This window comes from Ailuropoda melanoleuca, chromosome 16 (genome assembly GCF_002007445.2).
Source record: "Ailuropoda melanoleuca isolate Jingjing chromosome 16, ASM200744v2, whole genome shotgun sequence".
Classification (NCBI taxonomy): domain Eukaryota; kingdom Metazoa; phylum Chordata; class Mammalia; order Carnivora; family Ursidae; genus Ailuropoda; species Ailuropoda melanoleuca.
In genome coordinates, this window is record NC_048233.1 from 42,329,719 (window position 1) to 42,343,909 (window position 14,191).

General features: G+C 53.9%; 1 protein-coding gene across 1 annotated transcript; it reads right to left on the minus strand.

Moving 5' to 3' along the window:
* Window positions 1-231: 231 nt before the first annotated feature.
* KRT77 (keratin 77) lies at window positions 232-13,718 on the minus strand. Its single transcript, XM_034644901.1, is given in 9 exon segments — window positions 232-1,822; window positions 2,281-2,315; window positions 2,722-2,942; window positions 3,062-3,187; window positions 4,649-4,813; window positions 5,961-6,056; window positions 6,579-6,639; window positions 7,730-7,944; window positions 13,043-13,718. Coding segments are annotated over 9 exon segments (1,821 nt in total). The 5' UTR covers window positions 13,616-13,718; the 3' UTR covers window positions 232-1,493.
* Window positions 13,719-14,191: the final 473 nt, after the last annotated feature.

Here is a 14,191-nt window from a genome sequence, read left to right on the forward strand (position 1 = left end):
GGCCACCGCCTTGCATACAGCAGGAGCTGAATAAATGTATGCTGAAAGAATGTGTCACTGACTTTGGAACCCTGAGCCACTTTCAGCACTAGTAAGTGGATGTCTGTCAGGTCTTTTAAGATCACATATCAGTCATGCAATAAAAAATAATAAAAATAAAACTTTCCACATATGAATCATTTCAGAGGCCTGCAGAAATTTAAGAAGAAATCACTTATCTCTGACTAAACAGCCGTTTGAGATCACAGAAAATTTTATTGTAGAAACACCAGAAATGGCAAGCCCTTCGAGGTACAACCTTCAACCAAGAAATGCTGAAGTCACAGCACTCCGCGAGGGACCCGTACTGGACCCGTCCGATGCCCCAAGAGAATCATGGACTTGGAGTTTGCATTAGGACTCAGCAAGGAAGAGAAGGCGACTCCAGATCTTGGAAGCAACATCACCCTCCCCCTCTCCGGGCCTGCTAGTTGGCTGATAGTTTCCCCTTCCTTCCGCTCCAGAGCGGCTCAAACACCTTGTGAAAGGCCTGAAAGGAAGGGTCAAATTCTCACCAAGTGCTCAGTCAGAGAGAACAGGAGGCAGAGAGACTCTGAGAGCCCAGTAAAGGGCACCCTGCTTCCTTTCCCGTAACAGGATGGAACCCTCCCGAGACCCATGCCCCATCCTCCAACTCCTCAGGGCCGCGCACCTGGACACGGCAGCGCTGGGCTGCACGCGGCCAGCCTCCTGGACAATTCTCAGGAGGGGCCAAGCTGCCTAAGAACAGAGCTGTTCGGAGGAGCAGGATAGAGCAGAACCCCATTGCTTGCCCACTGGCTTCTCCACCCACGGGTAATTAGTGCTCCCGGGGGACAAGGGCACATGCCCTCTCAGTACCCCCACCTTGGGCTGCTAACCCAGACAATGATGCTTCTTAAGACAGAGATGCAGAGTCAGCACCAGCATGACTTCGAGGTGTCTGATGAGCACAGCAAATCCATACTCTCCATGGACATGAAAGGATGAGGCTAACGGACCAACAGACAGGAATGGGTCCCTGGCACAGGGGTTCCTCTTGCCAACCTATTCCCCAGAAGGCCTCACTCTGTGGTCCCCTAAGGGATGGATTATTGTTCACAGGGCAGCCCAGCTGCATGAAAGGGAGCCTGGGAGTGAGAAACCTGGTGTCCTTGACTTTAACTCTCCATTATCCGCTTTGTAGATACTCTCCAGTGCTAAACTGGGCCCCCGGGTGTCCCCAGGGGCAGGAGCAGGTCCAGCTGAGTGGAGTCTGCGCGCAGAGCGGTCTGGCTGTGATTGTTACCGCCAGCCAGCGCCCTCCGAAGACAGATGGGCTGCTTGGGGTTATCCGCCTGCTTCCCCAGCTAGCGTGGAACGAATCGGCAAAGCTGCTGAGACCCGTGAGGCAAAGGTAAGCGAGAGGGGTTCGGGGAGGGCGCGGGGGAGGGGACGGGCGAGCGCCCTGCCGGCGGGGCTGTGGGAGCCTCCCTCTACTCCACGATCCGCTTGTGCGAGGTGTTGGTGGAGGTCTGGATAATCTGCACGCGCGACGAGCCGCCGCCGCCTCTGCCCCCGTACTTGCTGCTGCTCCGGCTGCTCCCACCGTAGCTCCCGCCGCTGCCGCCGCCCGCGTGGGAGGGGGAGGGGTGTCCGGGCCCGGCTCGCCGGCCCTAGACCNCGCGCCCGCGGGAGCCGCTGCCAGAGCCCGCATAGCCGCCGCCGGAGCCGCCGCCGGAGCCTCCGCGGTAGCCTCCAGAGCCTCGGCCGCCGCCGCCCCCGCCGCCCCCGCCGCTGACGGTCGTCTGGCTGCTCTGCACAGCTGTGGGGAGAGGGCCGCGGAGCGCGGGTCAGAAGAGCTGGCCAGGGGACCCGCCTGCACCCCTCTGCACCTGCCCTCCGGCAGCCTCCTGCATCCTGAGTGGCGGGCAGTCTCTGACTTGCAAAGAGATGCGTGGGATGAAGGGATTCCCGTTTTCCAAGTATTCTTCATGGGACAAAGCGATGTCAGGACGGCCCCGTTTTCATTGGCCGTATACTCTGACGAGTTCTAAGCTGCTACTGATGATTCGGTCTCATAAACATTAAGATACATAAGAACTAAAATCATAATTTATTTCAGCGAATTTCTCCAGGCTTTGCAGTTTGTTGGCTCACAGTGGATTTTCAGGGTGAAAGGACTGGAAACTACATGGCTGACTGCCCGTCCCTGCTGGTCAGCCCTCCCGGGCCCTCCCTCCGCCCGGCCCAACCAGCCCCGGCCTGTGCCCTGCTACTTACAGATGCTCACGTGGCTCTGCAGCTCCCCCGACATCCTGTAAAACCAAAGCACCCACATCAGAGGGAGGGGGAAGGCAGGCAGGTGACAGCCTGGAGACATCCGGAACAGAGGTATCCCCGTGAAGTGAAACTGTCCCCAAGCGTTAGGGAAAGGTGGGTGCACAGGCCAGGAGGTCAGGGAGCATGGGGCTAAAGGGGGTTTTACGCAGTTTCTTGAAGCCGTTTACACTGGCTGCAGTGGCTTGGGTTGGGGTATAGGGCCATTCTGCTGGGAGGCAGGGGGATGATGACAATGACACATGCTCAGCTCTGATTAGAATGTTTCTGCTCAGCCCCCGCTACGAGTCTTCCCAGAAAAGCGGGGATTGTCTTCTCTCCAAATAGTCAGTCCCTCCTCTCCACAGGTGCAGCCCGCACGTGGGCCCCAGAGGCACGGCCCACCTGCACTCCTCGCCCTCCAGCAGCTTGCGGTAGGTGGCGATCTCCACGTCCAGGGACAGCTTGGCCCCCAGCAGCGCCTGGTAGTCTCGCAGCAGCCGGGCCAGCTCCTCCTTGGCCTGGAGCAGGGCCTCCTGCAGGTCCTGCAGCTTTGGCTTCGCATCCTGAAGGGCCCGCTCTCCTCTCTCCTCTGCATCCGAAATGGCCATATGCATCTGCTCGATCTGCTCGGGAGACGGTCACAGAGGAGAACCGAACGGGGGTTGAGTTTCAGGAGCCCCCGCTGGCAGGGCCTGGTGGGAGGCGGCGTGTCTGGTCAGCCCACCCTGAGCGTCCTTCTCACCTGCTTCTTGATGTTGCTGATCTCTGCCTGCAGCCTCTGGATGGTGCGGTTGAGCTCAGCGATCTCCATCTTGCTGTTCTTCAGTTCGTCTCCTTGTCTCCCCGCCGAGATCTGGAGCTCCTGGTACTGCGGGTCGGAGGCAGCGTCATGGTCAGCCTGCTGCTCAGCATGAGGCCCTCTACCTTCCCAGACGCTGCCTGAAGCTGCTGTCTCAGGGCAGTACCCGGGCACACCCCACCCCAGAGCTGTGATACCCCCCACACACCCTCCTGCGCCAAAGGTCCCTCACTGAGCCGTGACACACACACACACACGCACGCACATGCACACACAGTCTTGTTCAAGCCTCCCTCCTTCTCACCAGTCTCTGGGCCAGACCCACATCCCAGACAGACAAAGCTGTTCCACCTACTTGTTCCCCCATCAAAGCCTCCCTAGTGGCCCTTACCCACATCGGGACCTCTTCCCTTTTGCCACCACATCATATTCCTTCCTACCCTTTTCCAGGATGGTTTCCCTAGCAGCCACAATCTCACTTCCTCAGAGGCCCTCAGCACGCCCTTTGTTTACTCCCACTCTCCTCTCTATGTCGTTTCTGTATCTACAGTAGGCTCTCACGGGCAAGGCTCTGGAGGAAGCAAGGCAGCCGGGGGGGGGGGGGGGGGGGGGGGGGGGNGGGGGGGGGCGGGAGCGGGGGGGTTGCTGGTTCAAGGGAAGCTCTGCATTCTGATGCTTTCACTGTTGACCATCTTCCTCCCTAGTCTGATGCTGAAATCCACGCCATTCAGAACGCCTGCCTGCAGGGCGGTGGGACAGAGGTCCTCCAGGACTGGAGTTGAGAAAGCAGATCTCAAGTGCCAGGAGTTCAGAATGAAGGGACTGGCCTTTGATCCTTAACTACAGTCTTCACCGTCCAAGAAGATCCGAGTCCATTGATATTAAAGAAGTAATCAAAAATGTGCCCAAAGATTTAGGCACAGAGATGTTTATCCGATAAATAAGGGTAGATTCTTAACCACAGAACACCGTTCTGCTATTGAAAATGATGTCGAATATTTAATGTCACAATACGGCATTCACAAATAATAAGAGAAAGAGAAAAGGACAGTACTACAGTTTAAAAGATATTGTCATGAAAAGAGTAAGAATAAAAAACATTATAGTGGTTTAGCACGTGGGTTTGTAGACGAGACACCTAGGTCCTGCCTCTGCTGCTTACCAGCCGTAAGACCCTGGGGAAACTGGGTGAGCTCGTACTCTCCTATCTTCAAAAGAGGGGTAATTAGATCCTTACCTCACAGGGTTGTTGTAAGGAGTAAATGAAATTTTATATACATATATATGTATAAAATGTATATAGATACGTGTGTATATATATATATACATATATATGTACACGTAACTTCCAAAATAAGGGAACGATGATGGAAGTTCTGGGGGTATGTTTGATTTGGGGTACCGAGCCTGGGTGGAAGGGCAGCGGTGCNATATACACGTAACTTCCAAAATACGGGAACGATGATGGAAGTTCTGGGGGTATGTTTGATTTGGGGTACCGAGCCTGGGTGGAAGGGCAGCGGTGCTCACCTTGGTCTGGTACAGCGCCTCCGCCTCATCCTTGCTCTTCTGTGCGATCAGCTCATACTGGGTCCTCACCGCATCGATGATGCTGTCCAGGTCCAGGAAGCGGTTATTGTCCATAGACAAGATAACATTGGTGTCGCTGATGTGGGTTTGCATCTGGGACAGCTCCTGCAAGGCATGGAACACAGGCTGACTCCTTCCACTCTCCTCCTGGGGCCTCAGTTTCCCTCTACTGTCCCCTCAAGGCTTTTTGGGGAAACCAGAAGCCCCGGGCCAGATAGGAGTCTTGGGGAAAGTTCTCTGAATAGTTGTTGCACTTTAACTAGAGGTAAAGGCCGCCAGATCTAGCCTCCGAGAAGAAAGGAGCGTGAATTCAGAGTCCCTTTAGGCACCACCTGCCCGTCATGCCTCTCCTGTGCCCTCTCTCCCTGCCTTACTTNCTGGGGAAACCAGAAGCCTGGGCCAGATAGGAGTCTTGGGGAAAGTTCTCTGAATAGTTGTTGCGCTTTAACTAGAGGTAAAGGCCGCAAGATCTAGCCTCCGAGAAGAAAGGAGTGTGAATTCAGAGTCCCTTTAGGCACCACCTGCCCGTCATGCCTCTCCTGTGCCCTCTCTCCCTGCCTTACTTGGCTTGGCTGTCATCTGGTGCTCTCCAACAGGCAGACTTGCTCCTTGAGAAATACATGAGCTCTCAGAGCAGTAGAAAGTTCTCTCGCTGTGCAGCCTCTCACTGACTTTTGAGCCTGGGCTCTACCACCGGCTAGCTGAGTGCCTGAGCTCGTGATTGAGTCTCTCAGGGCCTCAGCTCTCTCATCAGCAGAATGGAGACCAAGACATGGCAAAGCTCCTCGCACAGCATCTGGCCCAAGGTAGACATGAGCAGCAGTAGGGCCGGGGGTGGTAGGAGCACATTATCCCTCCCCACTGCAGCCTTCTTCCTCGTTCCCTTTAGGATCCATACTGTCCTCGCCTACAGAATTCCCCCATAGCCCTATCGGCTTCCCAGCACTGATGAAGATTTCTGGTCAGTTTTGTCCCTGTATGTGCTGAGTATTAACCTCAGTTCCAGGTTGAATCAAGGGCTGTTCCATCTTCTCCTCCCTCGGGATTCTCCCTGCCTCCCACCTCCTGCACCCGCACCCAGGAATCTGAGCACCGGGGGTTGGGAGGCCGATTCCAGTCCCACAGAGTGGAGGTGACTGGGGAGAGGAGTCCCTAGTGGGTCATCCTGGGTTTTGGGCCTCCCTCTCCAATAGCCCACACCCTTTGTGACATGTGAGGAAAGAGAAGGGTTTCTCATGAGGACTGAACTCACCATCTCAAATAAATACTTCAGGAAATTGATCTCTCCAAACAGAACATTCACCTTGGACTCCAGGTCTGCCTTGCTCATGTAAGCAGCATCCACGTCCTGAACAGCAAGCAAAACTAGCCTGACTTTAGTGTCCAGGTGTTGCCTGCCACCAGCTCACTGGGTGACCCGGGCAAGTGGCAAAACCTCTCTGGGTTTCTTTCCATGCCTGCACATTTCCTCACCTCACTCAACTGAGGGACCTCCAAAAACTCTGGCTTTCCTGGCCAGAAGGAAATGTGACCCCAAGCCCCTCATCCCGGTCATTCACATGCAGCACCCGGGGTCCCTCCCCAGGTCTCAAGGCTGCACATGACGGACACTCAACAGGTGTCAGTTGATTGGACTTCCCATTCAGGACTGTGGAGAGATAAGCACTCAAGGAAGCCTGGAGAGTCATATCAACCTCACTTTCAGACTTAACCCTTCAGTGCAGCGGCCCAGCATTCAGGCCACACCCTCAACAAGCTGCCCCCAGCGGTCACCAGTCCACCCCTTGGTCACACAGCATCCCACAGGAGTTCCTCACTCTGCTCAGCCCGCCGGGCCCCCAGTCCCCCTGGGACCACCCCCATCCTTCACCTTCTTCAGGACGACAAAGTCATTTTCAGTGTTGGCCTTCCGGTTGAGCTCTTCCTCGTATCTGTGGGGGGAAGTAGGAACCGCAGATAGGCTGCTGAGGCTGACCTTGGCTCCTTGAGATTTCTCCTCACAGCAGGCGGCTTGGAATGTCCCAAACTCTTAGTGTCCTGGACTTTGGCTGTTCCCTGCCAGGGCCTGCCACGCTCACAGACAAGCAGCTGGAGCCAGCTCCAGGCCTTCCAGGTCAATAGAGGGGACAACAACCCAACGTGGAAAATGCAGAGCCATGCAGAAGAATCCCGAAAGGTCCGCTTTTCTTTTGATGTTTTACGTTTGCATATTTGCCGCACTCATTCATTTTTTGCAGTTGAAAACATAAAGACCAAATTGCTTTAAAGAGAAAAAAAGGCCCTACAATGTTGCCCCCCAACACCTTCAGTGTGAATTTCACTCTTGACTCTCTGATTGGCGTGTCGGGGTGATGTCAAGAGTAGCAGTCGGCACCCGTAGCATGGGGAGGGAGAAGCCCCTGGTTGCCTGCGTGGTACAGGAGCAGCTGCTGCTGGAGTTAGACTAGTCCTGCCATCCCGACCACTGTGATTAATAAAAGCCAGTGCTTAGTATGTATAGGCAGTCTAGGAACTTCTGAAGCACGATGTCATCCCGACACGTGGTTCTCAGAGTGTGGTCCCCAGTCCACCAGCATCACGTGGAAGCATACTAGAAATGCAAACACCCTGGTCGCATCCCAGGCCTGCTGCACACGGAAGCCTGAGAGCCCAGATCTGCCCGTCACAGCAACCCCACAGGGAGGGTGCTTACCATCCCCCCTTACTAAGGTGAAACCCGAAGGCTTAGAAAGACAGACTTGCCAGCAGCTAGAAAGTGGCAAAACCCACTGGCACTTGGCTCATCTGGGTCCAGCACCCTGGGGATCGTCTGCCCTTCCCTGTCCAATACAACCGAGAGCGGACTGGCACCACCCTGCCACCAGAGCTGCCAGAGGCGAGCCAGTGCCCTCCGCGGTTGTGCGGTACAGAGCCGGGTGGCTGCACCTGGGGACCCCGGTCCACCCCTCACATATTAACACTAAAGCAGAGCGTTCCCTGCCGTGCTTCCCTCTGACCCCTTCTCCGTGCCTGGGGTCTCACTTGTTCTTGTAGTCCTCCACGGCATCTTGCATGTTCTTAACTTCCGTGTTCTGGCGCGTCTGCTGGGCGTCGAGAATGTCTGCCCGCCTCCGCAGCTCGCTGATGTACTTCTCCAGGATGGGCTCCAGGTTGTGGGTCCGAGTGGAGGTGTCCACTTGCTGCAGCAGCTCCCACTTTGTTTGTAGCACCTGGTTCTGCTGCTCCAGGAATCGCACCTGCGAGCAAGAGACTTCCAAGTTCACCCCAGGCTGTGGGCCCAGGAAGCACCCCCATGAGTAGGGAGAGTGGCAACCAACAGCGTATCTGGGCCTCAGAGGATTAAGATGGCGCCTCTTGGGATCGGAGGGCTTCCCTTTCCGTGGGACCAGGACACACGGAGCACAATGTGGTTTCTGATGGTTGACCAAGGGCTATAAGGTCAACTTGTCTAATATTCGTGCCAAGTTACTAAGCTAACTCCGGTTTTGAAGTAAACCACCTCCGGTGGAGTGCCCTCTTCCCCTCAGCTGCGGCCACGGACACCACTGCGCCGTCCCTCCCACACCCCGCGCTCCGTGCCAACGTGAGGAAACGGNGAGGTCAACTTGTCTAATATTCGCGCTAAGTTACTAAGCTAACTCCGGTTTTGAAGTAAACCACCTCCAGTGGAGTGCCCTCTTCCTTCAGCTGCGGCCACGGACACCACTGCGCCGTCCCTCCCACACCCCGCGCTCCGTGCCAACGTGAGGAAACGGAGATGCAGGGCGTCCGAAGCACTAACGCATCCGAGGCGCATTTCTCCTTGTGGCTGAAATGTTTTCTCTGATTGAGGAGACGAGACAGTAAGAGGGAAGAAACAATCTGACTTAGAATATTATACTGATTTCTGAGCAGACCCGCCTGGGCGCCCCCATCCCGCAGGCCCCCACTGTCTGCTTGCCAGGGTGTGTTTCAGGAAGGTCACCTCACTTAAATGCGAACTCAGAATTTTAAAAATAAATGTTTCCACTTTTTACCTTTTTAAAAAGGTTTTATCTACTCATTTGAGAGAGAGAGAGAGCATGAGCGGGGGGAGGGGCAGAAGGAGTGGGGAAGCAGACTCCCCGCTGAGCAGGAAGCCCAAAGTGGGGCTCGATTCCAGAACCCTGAGACCGTGACCTGAGCCGAAGGCAGATGCTTAACCGACGGAGCCACCCAGGTGCCCCTGTTCCCACTTTTCACACAAATGTTGTATAATGCATGGCTGTGCCCCAAAGTAAGGACTTTGGGGGTGCCTAGTGTTTGGGAAATACTCACGTTGCTATTCCCTTCATTGACATTCGTTGACACAGAAAATGGAGAGTGGACATCATCCTATATTCTATCTCTTCTCCCAAAACTGGGCACAAAGATCAGGTCCAGGGTCGAGAGCTGACTGGCTGTGCCGACCAAGTGCATGGATTGTGCTCTGCGTGACCCTGATCAACCCTCACCTTTCCTCTGCAGGCTGCCCTCACCTCCCTTCCCACCCTTAGGTGAAGACAAGGGATGCCTCTGTGCTTTGCTCAGGTGCAGACACACACACACGTACACACACACACACGCACGCACACACACACACACTCCAGAATCCTCCTGGGAGTTGTGTCAAACCCACTGCTTTGTGCAGTCAGAACAGAACCCTGAAGACACTCCCCTACAATGTGGCAGCGAGAAGGATGCCCCAAACCCCCCGCCCTTAAGCCTGCCCTTCTGAGGGGCCAGCCCCTGGTTAACTCCCTTCGGATTCTGACTCTGGGCTGGGAGACGTGCACAGCCAACACGTGGCTCATTTTTGTTAACTTCATCAAAGCAAGAGCTAAGGCAAGCAGATCTCACAGGTTGTCTCTGCTTGAAACAAACCGCGCCCCATGGGAAATTCCTGCCACCGGGCTTAGTTTTGCTCTAGCGGCCCTGCCAGAAGGTAGACAAATCAAACAGACATGGGGCCTCAGCCCTGTGCTCAGGATTGTGGGAACTGAAGGGAAAAAATCTCACGGGCCCATGAGGAATCGCCACATCGAACAATGAGGGGCCGACTAGCCAGAGCACCCTCTCCCCTGCACGGGGTGCCTCGGAGCCCATCAGCAAAAGAACCCGTGCTTCTTCTCAGGCCACCCGAGCTGCACAGGCAGAGACTGGCTGCAGAGAGCGCCAGGCAATTTTAAGAGGATTTAATCGCTAGAAAAATCACTGAAAGCCATTGTGATTTTTTCCCAGGCCCCCAAAACACTCCTGGGCTGTGTCCCATCAGCACAGAGGAAATGAGCATCATGCTGAGCTCACCTTCGGACTGGAAAAAGCACACCTCTCCCGCCTGCCATGCCCCTCTCCCTGTTGCTTATGACACTCCAGCCCCAGGGACCTCCTGCTGCCTCCAGTGGCCCAGATCTCCCCAGCTCTTTGCCTATTTACCCTTTCAATCTCAACTAAAGTGGCATCCCCCTGGTGTCTTGCCTTCATGGCCCATGGTCCTTTCCCTGGAGCATCTAGCGTGATTGGCCATCACTTGGTGCTGTTTGAGCATATCCCTCCCCTGCTGGGGGAGCCTCAGGAAGGCAGGCTCGTGTCTGATTTGGTCTCCTGTGGATGCAAGGTGCTCAGCCTCATGGACACACAGTGCCCAACACAGAGAAGACAGCTCATAAGTATCATGGACTGATAAAATGCTAAGGGCTTTGGAATTGCCTCCAAGTGTAGACAGCTGTCCCTCTGAATAGACTGGAAACTCCTAGAAACCAGGGCTTTCATCTGTTTTGTTTATAATTGAATCTCCAACACCCAGAATAGTCTGGCATATGACAATAACTCAATAGATGATTTGAATGACAAATCGAGTCAGCCCTTCTAGTGTCAGGCTTGGACACTCAGAGAGTAGAAATGGACACAAGGGCTTTTGTAGAACCAAAGACAAGGAAAAGGGACCTCATGAAGGAAAGGGATGGAGTCCATCTCTTCCCATGGGGACACCGGCGTGGCGTTGGTCAGCTGAGCTTGAATCCTCTATTCGGGGTGGTGAGTGGCCTGGGGAGTCCACACCCAGAGGCATGTGAAAAATATCATGTGTCAGATGGCCTTAGGGACACTAGAGACAAGTAACACAGGAATGGTGGATAGGGATGCTGGTCTGGGGGTTCTACTTCAAAAAGGGACATTAGGGAAGGTCCCACTAGGGTAGTGACATCTGAGAAAAGATCTGAAGGAGGTGAGGGAGCAAGCCAGACCACTCTTGGGAAGGAGGAGTGCAAAGCAGAGGGAATGGCAGGAGCAAAGGCCCTGAGGCAGGCGTGGGGTACTGGAGGATGCAAGAATACAATAGTGTGTTGGTAAGCAAGAAAGACACAGAAGACGAGTATGGAGGGAGTGTAGGGTCACGGCAGACAATGAGTTTGTATACTGGGGAGCTAAACTCCAACCCTCACTCTGTTCACTATACCTTGCAGCTGAGAGATGTTCCACCCAGTGGTGGCAATGTTGCCTAATTCTCACAAATGCAAGCCAGGGGTGAGCAGCAGCTGTGGGGCGGAGGCCAGATCACACAGGGCCTTAGAGGATCTTGGCTTTTATTCCAAATGAGATGAACGGCCAATGGAGGACTCAAAAAGAGAAGTGATGCGAAGTTTTTTAAGGATGGCTCTCGTGTGGCTCTGACAGTGGAGTATACGAGGTTAAGGGTGAAAGCAGAAAGACCAGATCAGAAACTAGAGTCAGAATCCACTGCAGTAGAAGCCTTCTCCTTTCCAGCCAGGACAGAGTCCTCCTGGATAAGGGCTCTCTCCTCACGGTCACGACAAACCTTAGGGAAGGACAGGTTGCCACAGTCTCCTGTAACTTGGCCTCTGCCCACAGCCCCATGTCATACAATGCAACAAATGTCCTACATTTATGGTGGGAATCACAATCAAATGATTCCCAAGAATTCAGTTGCCAGTAGCCCATGGCCATTTCACTGACCTCCAGCCCTCTCTTCTCCTATCTCCTCCTTTAGCTTAGTCTTGACCTCCAGGGGTGTCTCCTTCACCTGTCACCTCCTTACTCCAGCCAAGCCCTCCCAGTCCGTGCCCAAGCCTGAGGTATGATGATGTCCAGCCAAATTTCCCATCTAAGGTGATCAGAAGCAGCCAGAAGCACTTTGTTCTATTGAACTCCTGTTTGGCTACCTTTGAGCCTCGACACTCTTACCTCTCCTCCCCCAGCTCACACAGTCCTTTCCCAGCATCTCCCTACATACCAGAAACTGGAGATACAGCCCAGTGGTTGACTTTAGCCGTGGTTAATCTGCAGTCAGACAACAGGTCAAGTTCTGGCCTCAACACTGAGGGACTCAATTCCTGTGGGACTGAGGGAAAGTCACTGAGCATCCAGGAGCCTTTGTGCCCCAGGGTGCTTCCCACTACATGCCCAAAAACAAAGACCTTTTGGGGACCCTACAGGGGCTACCGTGCCTCCACTTCTGGACAAAAGGAAATGCTGGAGGAAGGTCTTTACCATGGGTCTCTACCAGCCTCTGCTTGCTGATCTGGGTCTGGACCAGCCCTGATCTGAGGTTTAATTAGGCATCTACGGAAAGGGGCTACAGTGGCTCCATCTGGCCCATTCTTGGCCTTGGATGAACTAAAACAAGGAACGCTGATAGACTCCTTCTTAGTATGCTATTCACTTTAGCCCCCAGTGATACCCTCAGAGCATTCACCTAGGCTGTTCCATGGCTCCTTGAGGATAGGACCCATGTTCTAGTCACTCTGTAGCACCTGGCGCTGTATCTGACATAGAGTAGATGCTTCGTAAGTGTTTGTTGGATGGATGTGTAGATGGATGGCTGGGTGGGTGGGTGGGTGGAGGGATGGGTAGATGGATGGATGGATGGATGGATGGATGGATGGATGGATGGACGAGTGGATGGGCGAGTGGATGGATGGATGAATGGAAGGATGGACGAGTGGATGGGCGAATGGATGGATGGATGAATGGAAGGATGGATGGGTGGATGGATGGATGGGTGAGTGGGTAGATGGAAAGTGAATAATGACGAATGAGAATGAAGTCACTACACCATGTATTTTTTCTGTGGGGTATTTTCACACTTCTTACCTGCTTTCCTGCCAAAAGGAAAAGATAAAAAGAAGTTCCTTCAAGAAGTCAAATTGAGGCATAATGAGATAAATGCTTTCTTAAGATCCCAGAACATATACTTCTGGAAGTTTGACTGTCACCACCAAACTGAGATAGTACCAGGTGGTAAGAGGTGGCAGGGCACAAGTCCCTCTCAGTTATTTGATCAGGGGCCAGAGACCCACCTGCACTTGAAGTACTCACCTTGTCAATGAAGGAGGCAAACTTGTTGTTAAGAACCATAATCTGCTCCCGCTCCTGGGTCTTGACTCTCTGAATTTCAGGGTCCACCTCCAAGTGAAGTGGTTGAAGGAGGCTCTGGTTAACAGTCACCTCTTGGATGCCCCCTGGGGGACAGGAAGGTCCAAAGCCCCCAAGCCCAAAATTGCTACTCCCCAAACCACCTCCTCCATAGCCACCACCTCCAAAGCCACCACCTCCAAAGCCACCACCCCCAAAACCACCTCCCCCAAAACTTCTGCCTGCCCCTCCAAATCTCCCTCCTGCTCCCCCACCCTGACAGAAACCACTGGCACTTCTCCCCACTAAGCTAATGGAGATGCTTTTACTGCCTCCCAGATTGTAGAGGCTCCTAGAACCAAAACCCCTGGCATGGCTCCCATACCCACCACCACCACTGCCGCCACCGCACCTGCCTCGGATCTGACACACAGACCCCACAGCCCTACTCCCACCAGAGCCTGCAGAAGAGCCAGTGCTGTAAAGCCGCCGGCTCCTGGAGCTAAATGCTGACTGAGAGCTAAACTGGCGGCTCATGGTTACAAGAACATCCAGAGAAGAAGCCAAAAGAAAAGTCCCAGCTGGAAGGAGACAGAGACCCAGGAGGAAAAGAGCTATGACTCCTTTGACCAGAGATCTGGCTCCATCCCTATATATACATGCATTTGCTGGGCTGGGCACCTTCCGAATCCTGGGAGGGGAATATTTATGTTTAGTTTGCCTGCCAGCAACATCTGTTTAAAACCTCACACCTAGGAGTTGCAGAAATTGTACTGTAGATAAACTTCCCCAGCTTGACCATGTATCATTCATCTCTTGCCATTTAGAGATCAGAGCACAATAATCTCTCAGGACCGAGTTGCTGGAACCTCCTATACAGTGTCCCCCAAATCATTAGCCGATACCTTCCTAAGAAACTCCACCATGGAATTGTTTGTTTTGGGGTGTGACCAGGAGATCTGGGGCAAAGCTAGGGGTTGTCTTGTGATCACAGCTGGGACGGGGGTGGAGACATCTGCTGCCATAGTATTACGCTGATCAGATGAAAGTTTTGTTCTGATCTCCCCTCCTCCTGCTTCCGCTCCCCGTCGTTGTTGATCACCAGCATGCACA